The following is a 16,586-nucleotide window of genomic DNA, read 5'->3' on the forward strand; positions in this document are numbered from 1 at the left end:
ATAAAATCATACTTTACACAAATAATGGAAGTTTTCTTAAAAACTGTTTACTTTAGATAAATGAACACTATAAAACAAAAAAAAAATAAAGCAAAAAAATCAAGTCTACACAAATGTTACTATGTTGTAATCATATATCGAGGATGAAAAACAGCTTATTACAGCATTAATAGCAAGCAATTCCCTTTCAACATTATTTTCTAATTTGACCTTTTTGACCTTAAACTTTTTTATTAATTGTATGGTACACCGCTTTTCATATATCTCCTTTTGTCGTTCTTCTTTACTTTTTCTCTTGTCAGACAGAGCTAGTTGGTATCAGTCATATAATAAATGGACACTTTTATACATTTTTGGTGTGATATACACATTGCACAGCCTACCAACATCAAGGATTGCATCATAAATTTGTCACTGGTCAACTACAGATTCTGCTGCAAGATTTTCTACTAAAACATTTGAGTTAACACTAAAACCTCACTCTACTTGTGCATTGCCATAAGATAAAATCATTACAATTTTTGCTATTTCAAACAATGCTGAGTACTACATATTTTCGCCTATTAGTTCATAAAAATGATGCCAAATTGTATAGGCATAGCTTGATTAGCTAGGACTGACTTTATTAGCCCAGAGTAATGTAGAAATGATGCTAAAGAATCAAAACACACCCTTAATTTGCCAGGTGACCTGATGATAACCTTTGGCAAAAAGGACGATAAATGCCTAGTAGTCTTGTATTTAAGTGTAAAACGCTCTTAATTTAGTGACTACAGCAATTAAAATTCTTTTCATTCTTTTCGAAATTTAATTTTTATTGCTCTAACAATTTTACAATTCTGTAACTGAAAAACAGCTCCAACACCAATTACCAAATCTCTCCAATTGGACTTTTCATTATGTAGATCTACCTTCCCCAACTTTTATAATGTATCAGCATTTGTGAAAAGTTCTTTTTGATCATTCTATGAGGCATGACATTAAATGATATAACTCATCATAAAGGAAAGAAACTAAAGGACTTGGTGCCTGAGAAATGGTTCAACTACATTAGCAACAGATAAAAAAACTGATTTTAGCTTTGATTAGATGATCTGTTATAGCTTCAATAACATTCTGAGCAATAATAGTCATCGGAAGCTTTGACCTTTCTACATTAGTTTTCATACTATTAAAAATTTCAAGAGCTCTCTCTGCAACCACAGCATTTTACACCCATGGCATTGTACGAAATTTTACAGGAAATTTTGCTTTATCACTGTTTATTGCTAAATAGTCTACTCTGCGAGCAGGGCTATCTTTAAAAAGTCTACATAAAGAGCTTAATGCTGAATTAACTTTCCAACCAGCTTCTTTGTGCCCTTTTTTAAATGCCCCATGAATTAGATGGCCACATGATACAATATTAATTAACTGAATATCAAATTTAGCTGAATGAATTGCTCCTAGATCATTAAAAAATTTTCAGTTCACACTGGGTCCATCCATAGAAACCTGAATTAATTTTGGCAATAACACTTCCCCAACCACTGCATTAAAGCTGTCATTCAGTATATTTAGCAGTTGCATGCCCCAAAAAGCAAATAAAAAGTAACAAGTAATAGCTTTATGTTTCTCTAAATCCCAAAAGTGCACACATATATCCATTTGGCTTTGCTGAATTACTACATTAAATGCCTTGTCAAACATTATACACAAAAAAATACAATTCAAAATATTTTGCAGAAGAACATTATGGAAGTAGGGAGCATTACCATGAGTTATGTTATAGGCAATCTTTGCCTTTCCGAGCTTGAAATGCTTAGCTATTTTACTGTCAGGAAACATTTGTTGAAATGTTTTTCCTATATTAGTACAGGATCTATAAGATTCATGGAGGGATACAACTTGTAAAGCCTAACTAGTTTCTGCTTTTGTGACTTTATCTTGCATAGCATAGCTATCAGCTGTTTTCTAAACGCTTGCGGGACTTACATCACTCAATATACATGAACATTTTGGAATAATATTGTTCTTAACTGATTTGTATCTTTTACAATACTGTTTGAAGTTAGTTCTTGTGTTTAATGTTTACTAAATAAAGAATAGATTGGAAACTGGTTCGTATACAAACTAAAAGTATTGACATGCTTTCTACTTCTTTCATGAGTTTTTACTGCCTGAATGCCTATGTTACTTAAATCAAATGTTTCTCGACAAATAGAACACATTGCCTGTGCAGGGCTATTAAAAACTTCTTTTAGCCAAAACCAATCAATGTAAAGTGTTTTATTTAACCAATCTTTGCTAAAGTAACATTGTTTCAACATTGTTTTTATATATTTATTTTTTAAACAAAAGATGTAAGCACATTTATGTATTTATTTTCTAAACAAAAGATGTAGGCACATTTATATTAGTACAACACAAACTTCTAACTTTTCCTAATATTTAGGAATTAAAAATATGAATATAAACTCAAAACAAAAACACTATGTATATTTATGGAACTTGACTATTTGGTATAACAAAAAATACTACAGCAATAAATTTAAAATAGTTTTTTAAATATGACAAAATGAAAATTTTGTCCACTTTCACACTTTTAGTCACTTAATCTTTTTGAAATAGATGAAAAAAGCAACAGCAACAAATTGCTTTACTGTTTGATCTTGACATAATATTGAAAAATATTTTTGAAAAGTAAGAACCAAAATATGAAAAAGATTAATAATAAACTGATACAAATAGTTATTCACTTTGTATAGGTTATTCTTTTTAATATTAATATTTATCTAAAAATAACAAATATTATTTATCTAAAAATAACAAATAAAAAATATTGAAAAGTATGAACCAAAATATGAAAAAGATTAATAATAAACTGATACAAATAGTTATTCACTTTGTATAGGTTATTCTTTTTAATATTAATATTTATTATTTTAATTTTAATTTAAAACACTTTTATCATAAAATTATGAAGATTATTTATCTAAAAATAACAAAACTAAGAATATTCAATGGTTTGTATTGCATCAGAAAAAATTATGATTTCCAGTGTAGCTGCCATTATAAAATAACTTTTTTTTTTGTTATGCAATTCAAAATAAAAAAAATCAATATAAATTAAAAACTCTTGAAAATATTAACAACAGTTGCAACCAAAAGATAATTATATAGCATATAAAATATAAGATTTTAAGCTTTTAATAAGCAAAAAATATATATATTTTGTTTCTAAATCCATCAAAATTCTCTGACTTTTCCATGACTTTTTAGCATAGTTAAGAACTCCCCTGACTTTTCCAGGTTGCTGGCCACCCTGATCAAAACTTTTAACAGGTGGTTGTAATGTAGTTCCAGTTTGACTTACAGATGTAGTTCTACAATATGAGTACAAAGATGAATTAATTCCTGGCTTCTTAGGGGGAAGGTTTTCTGGTAAGACTTTTCTGTCCATGGCTGCATGGATATGGCTAAAATGCTTGTTGTAGAACTAACTAATTTTTAAAAGAATATTTGTCTTTAAGTTGTCTGTTTGGCCTGGATTGACATGACATAGCTTTTCTGTCAAAAAGAAGCAAAAATTGGGATTTAAAAATGTGGTGATAACATATATCAAGTCATCAAATGGTAGTTTCTCATCTATTGATGGGATAAGGTCAACATTTGCAAATATACCAGAAAATCTTTTTTAAAGACTATTTTTTTTAAAGATTGTCTTTTTTAAATACTTTTTAAAGCATATGACACCATATTGAGACTTTGTTTTGCAAAAATAGTATTGCTGGCAACATAGTTGTTCCAAAAAAATAAGATATAACACTAAAATAATAAAAGAGATCCTAAAAGTTTTACAGTCTTTTTAGATAAAATGGAATTTTTCCAAAGAATTGTATCTGTATTACAGAGAAAACAGTTTGCATATTATAGTATATTTATCTAGCACTACACTTGATTATTAAATTTTTAAGCAGCAGGTCTATGTGGAAAGCTACAATGTATTTAATAACAAACTAGAATAACAAAACAGCTAAAATAAAAATGCACATTTTAGGGTTATTAGAAAAAAACCTAAGTATTTTTTGTTATTAAGAGAGATTTAGAGAAATTAAAAAAAAATCATTTTATATTGAAAAAGTAAAAATGAAAAAAGGAATATTGTTTATTGAAAAGTAAAAAAAGCCAGAAAAAAAAAAACAGAGCAATAAATATAAAAATATTTTCGAAATAACAAATAATAATAATAATAACAAAGTTCATTCATTCATCAAAGTTTATTAAAAAAGTAAAGAAAGTAGATAATAAAAGCAGAAAAAAATTAGCTCTTTAAATTCAAAACCTTCATATTAGTCAGATATTTCAAAAACATTTCAAGAACTATGTCTAAGCAATTATTAAATCTCTTAAATATGCTATAAGATACAGTAATTGGTAGAAACATTTTATATTTATGGTTTAATACAGGCATGCATACAGAAGTTTTTATTATGATAAACTTGAAAAATGAAGCGAAAAAATGGTAAGAAAGTTTATATTGTAGCCTACTGGAGAGATAATGACTCCTTTGATAATTATGCAGCGGATTATGGCATTTCAAAATATGGATTTGCTGCAGATATAATCTATGAAATCTTTATGTACTATTGTATATATATATACTATTGTATATCTATACTTATGTAACTATTTATTGTACTCATTAATATGATCTGTATAAACTTTGTGTCTTAAAGGCTAAGAGTTAGAAAATATTTTTCATAGCTGCATATTTTATCATACCTAAAATTGTAAAAAAATTTTCAAGAACTAATTAAATAAAACTAGTAGTTTTAAATTTGTGTAGAATTAGTATATTTATGTGCTTTAAATCCTTTTTTTTTTCTTTTGCTGCATATGTTATTTTAATTTATACAAAAATTCTCATCGTCACTGCCACCAAGAGACAATGAATGATTTTTTCAGCATTCTATTAATTATCAATTTATCAAAATTAATTTTTTTTATTGAATATCTAATTAATGATAAATACAAAAAAATTCACCCATTGTGTGCCTCTACTGCATCCACCCACCCTAGACATAATTTATTCACGCTTGCTACTTCAGAAATATATTTTTTTTCACAGCTTTTAATTGATACCAACTTTTAATTGATACCAATTAACACCTAATTTATGTAGGGCTGAAATATTTTTATAGAAATTATGAACAATTTAAGTAGATAACTACAAGTCATGGTCACAACATTCTTGAAAATTCCCTATAAAAACTTTTGTCCCTAAAAAAACTTATAGTTTTTTTTTGTCATATAGATATCCATTAACAAATGTTTAACACAAAAATTAACTCACAATAAAGTCAACTAAACTTGCTCCAGCAGATAAAAGAACATTTCCTTTTCTAAACAAAAGACTATAGAATTTTATAATATTCATTATTGATGTTGTATATATTATTAATTACAGCATGTTCACTAGAAAAGATCTTTTTTAAAAAACTGAAAAAAATCTAACTTGTATTTTTGAAACAACATTTGTGCATTTAATACTCCTCCATCATTCAGCAGTACATAAATTCCTTGACGTGCAAGCTGACGTATATCAACAGCAGGTGGCGATGAACTATAATCACTACAACTGTCGTAATTTAAATTAGCTTCTGCTTCATTTATAGTATCCATCATTGACTTCGTTCACTATAAATTCATGTGTAGATAATTTATAGCATCTACCATTATATTCATTAACTATAAATATATCTACAGATAATTTAGTTTATTCAAAATATTGAATTGTTTTAAATATAGTAAAACTAAATTCATTAAAATAAATCAATAATATTTTTAGTATATTATAATTAAAACATAATTATTTTAAAATGTTATTGAGGAAACGTTTTGAGTAAAACAAATATATTGAAAAGTAACCATTTTAACAAATTATTTATAATTTATTTTTTATTACAAATTTTACACATAAAAAAAAATTAAAAAAAAAATAAACAACAACAAACAAAATATAACAATAGATAAGTGCTTATCGCGAAAACGTTACTTTATAATTTATTTGACGTATTATATTATGCAGTATTCCGCGAAATGATAAGCTTACCATTTTGTGAACTTGCTTAACAAAAAAGCAATTTTGTAGCTATGGTAAGCGATTAATGGCGAGGTTATAGTTAAAGCTTCATAAAGTTTAAAAAGAATAAAAAAAAAAAAAAAGAAAACAAACTTCAAATTATTAAGATAATTTGCGATTTTGTCGAACCACAATGAGACAGAGCGAGCCAAAATACCCAAAAATCATTGCCAATATTATATGCTGAAATCTTGTCATAATGATGAAGACATATTCGTTAGAAGTAATATTTATTTGAAAACATTTTTCTAATCAGCTATTGACACAATTTGGCAAAAATTTCATAGCACTAATTTGCATTTTTCCAATGCTTTTATTAACTCGTCGTCTCTGTTTGTTTGTTTGTTTGTTTGTTTATTTGTCTGTGAGCGTCAAATCTCGCAATCAATTTTTGAGTCACTTCCTGATGATAGATTTTCTTCAAATTTTGCATTCATACTCTTGCTTGATGACAATACAATATTCAATAATTAGTTTTGTGATAAGTCAATTAATTTAGTTAATTTTAATTAAGTTAATTTTTTAAATAAAACATAAAAATAAAAATTTTATTAATAACTATATTAAATGTATGAAAACCCATACGCGCGTTAGCATATTTGGATAAGGTGTTGATTTCGTAAACAGTATGTCTGTGTTTTGAGGCTCGCATTCTCCTAAATTTTTTTTGTTTTTTTACACATGCATAAAGCCGAATGTTTATAAAATAAAACAGTAATATCAGAAAAAAATTGATTGCAAAATCTGTGTTTTAATAACCACAGCGTTATTTTTTGGCCAAAAATCTTTCAGCGCGAATTGTTCGCACGACTGTTAAAACTAAATGTCGTGTAGACTGGAATATTTTTAGGTTTGGTTCAGTCTACACTAAAATATGCAGTTAAGTAACCAGGGACTATGATTTGATTGGTCGAAAATTAAATGTTTTAATGTGTTAATATGTTGAAAAATGAGTTTTTTAAAATGAATATTTCAATATTAAACAAAAAGATTTCTTCAAGTATTGTGAATTTCAAAATAGGTATCACAGATGTAATGACTTACAAGGCTGCTCAGTTTTATGGCAAACATTAAAAAAAATGTAAAAGCAACAAATTTTTTGGCTTCATTTTATTTCTGAAAATCCTTTCGCATTTTGATTATGTCTCGATTTCAGAAATTATATTTGTTCATATTGATTAATATATTTTTTCAGACTTGGATTTTATTTATATCATTTCAAGGTATTTTCATATAACCTTCATAAGATAAGATATTCAAAATTTGAAAATGATTTATTTCTATTAGTTTTTATAAATATTACCTGTTATAAAAATATCAATAAGATGACACCTTTCTTAATGTTATGCTTTTAATTTATTTTTTAATAAATTAAGGTGTAGATGTATATAGTAGTTCTATTGTAGATGTATATAGTAGTTCTATTGGTTTAAGGACAAGTTATTATATTGGTTTAAGAATAAATTATTCTATTGATTTAAGATTAAGTTAAGGTAAGCTATTTAATCCACAACATATCTAAAGCTAGGGTGTTCAACAAGCTATGTAAATTACAGTGTGTGTAGATTTATGAAATAGAATTTACAAATTGAATGAAAATAAAACAGGTATGATAAATTGATAGGGCAGTAGTAATTTTTTATTTATGTTTTTTAGGTATTGGCAGTCTGTACTAGGCAACTAACTTTCCTACAACGAAATCAAAAGAACCTTCAACTACAAACCAATTTAAAATAACTTTTATAACAGCGTTTTCTAAGAAGAATTTTCCCTTTATTTTATTTACTAATTAGATTACTTATACTTCATAATTTCTTTAAATTATTTTTGGTGTTTACAAAATTTTAAGTTTAAAAAATTGTTTTACATATAGATATTTAGTTTTTTAATAATTAATTTTTATTCAGAAGTACAATTATAAGTGGAGTGTCTAATTTTTTAAATATTTTTTTCTGCAAATATCAATTTGATATTATGTTACCAATGTGAAAGTATAATCTCAAGATATTATTAAAAAAATGGTAGGATGAGGTGCATAAACATACGCTTTGTTTTCTGATTAATAAAATTTAAGTTTAGCGCAAAATGTCTGAACCAATAGAAACACTCGCAAAAACTTTTGATATTGATTGGTCTATTAGAATTTTACTGTTATTTATACATGGTTTCCACTTACTATGACTGTAAGTGTGATAACACGCGCTAACTGGCAGTCGGGAGACTTTTGAACAAAAATTAACGCCGTGAACATATAAAAAGTATTGGGTTTTAAAAATTCGTTTTTAAATTTACTTATTTAATTATCAGCTTTCTAACGCAACATTCGAGGAAATCCTAGAAACTCTGCTCCAAATAAGTGTAAAAAACAAACAAACATTGAAATTATGTGTGAAAGAATCACACTAAATATCAAAAACTAACTTTACTTCATTTAAAATTATGATGAAATTATTTAAATTCATAAGAGCTGCTATCTAGATGTAGTAATTCTAAGAATTCAAGAACAGAAAAAAAATTTGAAGAATGTCCTAGAAATTTTTTATTTATTCAACTACCTTAAATATGAGTTTTTCTTGCTTTCTTATTCTCAAATTCCGCAACTAATTCTAATGTTTGTGCTTTTTCGTTTTCTATAGCCAAAATTGCACAATATTTGAGACGTTCATGAGACATGTTTTTTCTTTAACATGTTTTAATTAACTTTATTTTGCTGAAAAATCTTTCTGCTCTATCATCTGTCACAGGTATTGTCATCAATAGCAATGTTGATGTGTTTACATCTGAAAAATTACGCTCCATAAAACTGTAGTTGATGACCAGTATGTTGGCTAAATCTTTAATTTTGGTTGTTTCTGTGAAATTTTTAATAAAAATGGTTACATTATTAATGATTGCATTAAATCAGGGCCGTACCAGGCCAACTTTGCGCTTCGGGCAAGCAAATAAAATTGTGCCCCCCTCCCAAAAAAATATACAAAAAACACATTATATATATATTTACATGAAAAAAATTTAATTATTGATCACAAAATTTATCGCATCAAGTTAAAAGAACAATTTGTCACCTATGTTTCACAAACTTCAGTTCAAGGTCACTTTTCTGGCTTTTTTGGAGGCAAAGTCACTAATGACATCATCAAAATCAAGTGCGTTGGCCACTTCATGTTCAATTGAAACTACTGCCAGACAAGACAAATGTTCTTGGCCCATAGTTGATCTCAAATAGTTTTTTATGATCTTAAGTTTACTGAAACTAATTTCACACGTGGCAACTGTAACTGGTAAGGTGAGGAAGATGCGAATAGCAATTGCCGTGTTAGGATAAGCATCAGTCAATGAGTATTTATGAATGAGCTGCAAAATGTCCATCGGGCTAGATATTTCAAAGTTTTCCATCATGGCAGCAGCTTGATATTTAAAGCTTGCCATTTCTGACTGGAAATCTGAAGAATCTAAATCTGCCTTGTAAATTTTAGACAAATTTTTGACTTTAGTCTTAAGTTCATCCACTGAACCTTTGGAGAGAGAATGTCCACTGAGGAAGTCAAAATCTGAGGATACTGCAGACATAGCTTCAAACCGCCACTCAATTTGTGTGAGAATGCTGTTAAACACAAGGTTGCACGGGGATCCAAAATCTGTTTCTGGTGACAAACGGCAAAAGTCATCTTCAGCTTCATAAAGTGCCATCTGTTTCACTTTGCGCTTTCTTTTCATAGGAAAGTCTCCTTCAATTCCAATTTGGATAGCTGTTTCTGCAGCAGCTTTGATAATGTTGTCCGCCCCAATATCTCTCAGATTCTGAATGGAAGCCTTCAGTCCTTTCATTTTTTTTTGCTGCAATGTCAATTGAAATGTTTTTAGACTGAAGCAGTTTGTTTTCTCGGTCAATTAAAGAAAGAATTTGACACCAAAAATCCAACAAACACAGAAAACTGAAATCAATTTGAATGATGAGCTCTTTTGCACTGCAAACTGAGACAGCATTTGTCTTGGGAGTGTGAATTATGGATTCCTAAACTTGAAGAACTTCTTTTATTTGTCTGTGTAGTGGGATGATTGCTTCTTTTTTGGCAGACCATCTTGTATCACTATTTCCCTTTAGTGAGATGGTCAATGTTTTCATCCGTTTTTCCCATCTTAAGGTAGAACTTGAGAAAAAGTTAAAGATGGCTTGAACTTTTCCAAAGAATGTAATCATGAGTGAAGAAACTTCAGCAGCATGGACACCAACAAGGTTTAAAGTGTGAGCTGCACATGGAACAAATCTTGCAAACTCATTTAGAGAATGGATGTGAGCTTGGACGCCATTATATTTTCCAGACATATTGGCTCCATTGTCGTAACCTTGGCCCCGACAATCAGAAATCCTCAGGTCATCCTTCTCCAGTTTTTTGGTGATTTCAGCTGCAAGGCCCTTTCCAGTTTTTTCGTGAGGTTCAATGAAGTCCACAAAGCTTTCCTCAATTGTACAGGTTTCCTCAGTGATGTGGACATACCTGATTATTTGGGTCATCTGCTCTTTGTGGGAGGCATCTGGAGTGCAGTCAAACAAAACAGAGTAGTATTTAGCTTCTTTGACATTTGACAAAATTTCATTCCTGACTTTCTGCCCAAGTAATTCAATCAGCTCATTTTGAATTCGAGGAGAAAAGTAGGATGTTGTGGTTTTCTTTGCCTTAACGGATGCAACGTGTTCAGCCACTAAAGGATAATAATGGTTTATCAGCTCAATTAAGTTCAGAAAGATGCCATTGTTTTGCTCTCCAATTACTTCTGTTGAACCCCGAAGGGCAAGATTGTTCTTGGCACAGGACAAAATTGCATCAACAATCACTTTCAAGATATCTCTCCACTTTTTCATCTCTCCGTTGATAACTCTCTGCAGATCAGAATCCAAGGTCTTTCCTTCCTTGAGATTTTTTTCCAGATTTTTCCAATCAGAATAGCATCTTTGGTGTTCATTGCTGTTTCGTGTTCTGGAATTCTTGGGTTTAGTTTTTTCCAGTCACAAAATCCTTTTGAAATTTCTGAAAAATTGTTGGTTTTTGTCGTTGAAAATAGCAGACAGCAAAAACAAAATAAAGAATCTTTTTTGTTGCTGTACAGCAGCCAGTAGCGAACAAATTTTTCACCATTGGGATGAATTTTTTCATACCATTTTGAGCTGAAGTGTCGCATTCTGTTGTCAAAGTCACAAAGTGTGTTTGGGAAAAATTCTCTTCTTTCTTGCTCCGGCCCATGCTGAATCAAAAAGCACCTTGTTTTATCTGTCATTTTAGGCCATGTAGCTGGATCACTGTGTTGAAAGTTTTCTCCTGAGGTTGCTGAAATTTCTGAGATTTCAGGAGGAAATTCACTGTTGCCCATTTCAATTGGTTTGGAAAGCTGAGAATTTCTATCTTCTTATGCTTCTGAATCATTTGGTCCAAATTCGTCTTGACTTTGGCCAATGAGAATCTCCTCTTCAATTAATTCCAATGGATGATATGAATTTAAGTCAGTAATTAAAGATGTAGCAGCAACTTCAGCTGTTGAATCATTATCAACTTCATTGCAAATATCCTCTGAAACAATTTGTTTTTCCACAAAAGAGTTTGTTACCAACCACTTCTTGAAACAATTTCTTAGTTTTGCGTCACTTTCAAGACTTTCTTCTTTTCTTCTTAAATTCAGCACCAGATAATTTTTTTGCACGATTCATTGTAAAAAATAATGTTCAGAAAATACAACTTTTTATTTTTTAATTGCGCTCTTCTATTATTTATTTTTTCTTTTTTCTTTTCTTCTCCCTCTTTATTTTTATTATTATTTGCTTACTTTACTTTCTTTAGCTTTCATTTCATTTGTTTCTTTATTTAAGCCGCTTAAATTAAGCGTTCTTATTTTTAAATTCGAAGTTCTTTTTGTCTTTATTTTTTTCTTTTTAGAATAATTTTTAATGTGTGCGTTAAATTAATTTATATGATCCTTAATGAATCATTTGTTTATATTATAAATACTTATTGGTTTTTAATTGTCGTTCTTAAATTCAGCACCAGATAATTTTTTTGCACGATTCATTGTAAAAAATAATGTTCAGAAAGTACAACTTTTTAGTGTTTAAGGGCGCTCTTCTGTTTGGTAAATGAGCTTTTATTTTAAATTTCGTCAGGAGGCGCAATTTTAATTAATTTTCTTATCAACATAAAAGTGACGCCACGCAAATTAGTTTCATAATGTGAAAATAAATAAATTAATTTGGGGAATTTTACGCCCTCCCAATTTTGGCGCCTCAGGCCGCGGCCCGGCTGGCCCCGCCCTTGGTACGGCCCTCCATTAAATAATTGGGTTGGAAAACTTCTTTTTAAATCGTCTGGGTAATTCTGTTGTAATAATGTAGCTGATTCAATTACATCATCTTCCGACAATTTTATTAAACTTTGAGGCTGCATGAAATTAAAAAGATTTGATATTTTTTCCATTTTAGTAAATCTATCACTTGAAATATTCATATAAATAATTTCAACAGAAGTTAGCATTATCTACACGAAACATGACATCAACATTGCATGAAGTTTTGATTATCAACAATGGAGAACAACAGTTTAAATTAGTATTTAATTTGCACGCTCAATCGAATTGAATTCCATGAATTCCTTTCGATTGCAAATGAGTTTTAAATTTTAAAAGTATTGAAATTTTACACAAATTTTTGTTTTACAACTACAAAGTATTTACAAATAACCGATCACAGACTGGCAGTAAAGATATACAAATATAAATATCATAAAAATAAAGTCCAAAATATAAGAAGTAAATGAAAATATAGATTCGATTATAAAATATAAAATTCGATTGCAATTGAAATTCAATTGCGAACGAAAATCTATATTATAAAAATATTATATATTAAGGAAATTTGAACATTTTATGTTGCAATATCATTCAGTTATGGATAAGCGCAAAAAGCTGACAACTTTTAAACTAAAACCTTTGTAAAAATATCGAACATCGATATCATACATCATTTGTTTGGTGAAGAAAGTAAGCTTGGTTAATTCGAATGTGATGGGTGTATGAAACAATTTAACACACTTTTTTAATCTTTTAATAATCTGAAATTTAGGAAAATATTAGAAAATTTAGTACTATAATATTTGGAAAAAAGTCCCCTTAAAATAAGAAACATTCTAGTACTGTGCTGCACTTTTTGGTGCAATAAAACTCGGTACCTTTTATATATCGCTTTAGAATACATATTTGACAAATCCAAACTTTGCATTTTAAATATTCGCTACCATTCACAGTGAATGATTCACTATATGATAATGACTCACTGATTGATCAAAGTAGTGAACAATTCGCTATTTTGACTTGCTGAAGCTTCTCTCAGAAATTAAGGCGTTTTTTACACTTGACTTGGTTTGCTGCACCTGTTGTTGTTGTTGTTGTTGTTGTTGTTGTTGTTGTTGTTGTTGTTGTTGTTGTTGTTGTTGTTGTTGTTGTTGTTGTTGTTGTTGTTGTTGGAGTCGCTATTGTTAATTAATTTATTTGCTGCTCATCATCACAGTCAAGTTGACGTTGTTTCCTAGCTTGCTTTGCTGATTTTTTGCTGTCAACATCTTTCAATCATTCGAATGTTTCATATTTATTAAGACACTCTCTTTCGTATCTTAGCACGTCCAAATTTTTTCGTTTTTTTATACCGTATCAACGTGCAAGACGTTTGTTGAAAAGCTGCGTCAAGTGAATGTCTTGATTGCAATTGTTTTTAAACTTCCTTTTGAAGTTGCTTTTAATAGCCGAGTTATACTGAATGTTGGTTGCAGGCGAGTTGACTGAGGAGTTAACTTCGCAGACGGCGGTATACAACGTGTGCTGCTGGCACTGGCATAGATTCTGGTTGCTGAGATACCAAAAGCTTAGGTTAAAATGAAAGTGTTTCAAACGTATTTGCAATTTGTAATTTGATCGATTCATTTTATTGACGTTGAGTGGAAACAAACCACTATTTTGAAATCCATTGACTGTTTGCGTGCGTGTAAAAACTTCACCAGAGCTAAAAAGTTTTGCTTGCAGTTTACTAAAACATTCTTTTGAAAAAATGCTGAACTTTGTCTCTCCATAAGTCTCTTGAAGTAAATTGCATCAAATTCAAACGCCAAAATCTAGCGGATGCAGAATATGAGACAAATGAGCTGGTAAGCAAATTAACAAGATACACTATCTTGTTGATATGTTAATACCAATAAGCACAACCCGATAGGTAACATGTGTCAAAGGTCCATCTGCGACTAAAGTATGAGTACCTATAATTGTATAATCAAAGCTCAATCTATTTAATCAAATAATTTATTGATTAAACTAATTTTAAAAAATTTGACTACACTAATCACCTGGACTTTTTTAATGGAGGGAACGAACACACCAGTGAGCCACTGCACGAATTGCTTATCTTTCATCCATCCGGACGGAGATTCTGCAAACACGGCATAGTCTGGACCACTTGAGCAGAAACATTTTTACAAACTTTTTTTATTGAAAAATATTGTATGGTGCAAGAAAATAACCAGCAGCATTAATGCAATTTCCAACTGTATAATTGGTTTTTTCATTGGTGCCAACCAATTTCGATTGGTCGATTAAAACCACGTCTGCAAACTGTTGCTTTCTTTAATCAACAGAGAAGATAATTTCATCAGAATTCCACAAATAACACGAAGCGTTTTTGTTAATACCTGCTTCGTTGAATTCTTTTTCTAGTGTGTTGAAATACTTCGCTGCTATTTTTTGGATGCAAGAAACGGCTGCGAGTGATGAAACAATGCCAACGGTTCTAATGCTTGACTTATGAACTCACCAGTTGATGAAAAGCTTGTCCCAATCTTTCCCTGGTGTGCTGTTAGAAAACAGATGAGATTGACCTTGGTGTTACAAAGAGTTGGCAACTAAAATGATGACATCATTATTAGTTCTACTGGCATGCTGTCAGAATTCTATATATTTTTTGAATACGGGTTTACTTTAGAACATGTGCTACTGTTTTAATAAATTAATTAGCTATACATTTTATCCTCTATTTTAATCTACCCGCTTTTACTGATGTTTGGAGAAAATTCTTAAAAAAATTGATGAATAATTTCTCTAAGTAAACTCCCTAGTAGGCACGGGAAATAGAAAAAAAGTATTTTAAACATCTTTTAAACATTTACAATGTTCAAGACGTTCAAAAAAAAAATTGAAAATGTGTTTTTTTAAAGTGAAGACAAAAATTATTAAATCAAAAGAGGAATTATATAATAGATGATTAAAAAAGTCCATAAAATTATCACAACACCTGTATCAAACGTGAGAGCAACAAGTTTTTTTTATTGTGTGTGTGTGTGTGTGTGCGTGTGTGTGTGTGTGTGTGTGTGTGTGTGTGTGTGTGTGTGTGTGTGTGTGTGTGTGTGTGTGTGTGTGTGTGTGTGTGTGTGTGTGGTTATCAATGTACTCTCAGAAACCTTACGGTCTTATCAAAGAGCACCTCGAAAGAGTACTTAACGAGGAAGTTCCTTCCTTACCAATGTCTCTTTTTGGGCTAGAGCCAGCGTCGAACCTCGGTTCTGATCCAGAACTCTAACCACTGCGCCACGGCTGCACAAGATTAATAACATTTTTTTTTATTCAAATAAATTTATATTCTGAAAAAAATCTATATTCGTTGATAAATTTTAGAATTCATACAATAATTTGTTAGCGTTCAAATATTATGATTATATAAAGTTTGACCCCCCCCCCCTCAATTTAAATTGGATACAAATTTTAGAATTTTTGATCGCCAAATGATTGTTTTATGAGTTCCTATTATTTTATGCTCTCACGTTTAGGGCAGGTGCCGCTAAAAATTTAGGGCTTTTTGCTCTCAGATTCCAATTATCGCAGTTTTTTGCAAAGCATCCTTATTTGATATAAATATAAACATATATACTTTTAAAGTTTTGTTCCATTTTTAGAAGTCAGTCATTTCAAACATCAAAAAATGCTGCATTCACCCCCATCAAAATGGTGCACAAATACAATTTAATTTTAGAAAAATGGATTTGGTTAAAATCAAAATGTATATATTGACCATTTATAATTTTATTTTCTAGGTGGCGATAAACTATGATGAACCATTTTCGAAAATTCTGCATATGTTGCAAACAAAAACCATTTGATCAACCCCTAAGAATCTATTTATATACTTAGTCTGTGTTTCAATGTTCAAGATTAAGTTTTGGGGATAAAGCATTCCATATAAGAATTAACAACATTTTTATAAATTATAAAATAATACAACAACAGGTTTCAAGAAGCTTCTCTCTAAACATGAAAGTACTTGAGCTGGGCAAAGTACGCAAAAATTAAAAAATTTTATTCTTTATAAAAATTCTTCTTAATACAAGGCATAACATTAATCTTATTCAAATGACAAGTAAAGTTTTTTTAAAACCGCATA

General features: G+C 29.7%; 3 protein-coding genes across 3 annotated transcripts in view; all 3 read right to left on the bottom strand.

Annotated features, from left to right (window-relative positions):
• The window catches only part of LOC100202577 (tetratricopeptide repeat protein 39C), a 56,383-nt gene extending 50,623 nt beyond the window's left edge, over window positions 1-5,760 (bottom strand). Inside the window, exons 1-2 of the mRNA XM_065816723.1 lie at window positions 5,498-5,760; window positions 5,336-5,384 (exon numbers count right to left, since the gene is read on the bottom strand). Coding sequence (XP_065672795.1) covers window positions 5,336-5,384; window positions 5,498-5,667 — 219 coding nt within the window. The 5' untranslated portion in view covers window positions 5,668-5,760. The remainder of the gene's footprint in view (window positions 1-5,335; window positions 5,385-5,497) is intronic.
• A 3,445-nt stretch (window positions 5,761-9,205) lies between these two features.
• On the bottom strand, window positions 9,206-9,952 carry LOC136089605 (zinc finger MYM-type protein 1-like). Its single transcript, XM_065815657.1, has one exon. It carries the CDS (start codon window positions 9,950-9,952, stop codon window positions 9,206-9,208), a length of 747 nt encoding a protein of 248 aa, XP_065671729.1.
• A 1,032-nt stretch (window positions 9,953-10,984) lies between these two features.
• Window positions 10,985-11,494, bottom strand: LOC136089606 (zinc finger MYM-type protein 5-like). The gene has a single exon (XM_065815658.1). It carries the CDS (start codon window positions 11,492-11,494, stop codon window positions 10,985-10,987), a length of 510 nt encoding a protein of 169 aa, XP_065671730.1.
• Between the last annotated feature and the right edge of the window lie 5,092 nt (window positions 11,495-16,586).

Source organism: Hydra vulgaris, chromosome 13 (assembly GCF_038396675.1).
Source record: "Hydra vulgaris chromosome 13, alternate assembly HydraT2T_AEP".
NCBI classification, from domain to species: Eukaryota; Metazoa; Cnidaria; class Hydrozoa; order Anthoathecata; family Hydridae; genus Hydra; species Hydra vulgaris.

Excerpts from the sequence above, each read along its gene's own strand:
- LOC136089605 (XM_065815657.1), bottom strand. The coding sequence starts at position 9,952 with ATGAAAGGACTGAAGGCTTCCATTCAGAATCTGAGAGATATTGGGGCG.
- LOC136089606 (XM_065815658.1), bottom strand. The coding sequence starts at position 11,494 with ATGGGCAACAGTGAATTTCCTCCTGAAATCTCAGAAATTTCAGCAACC.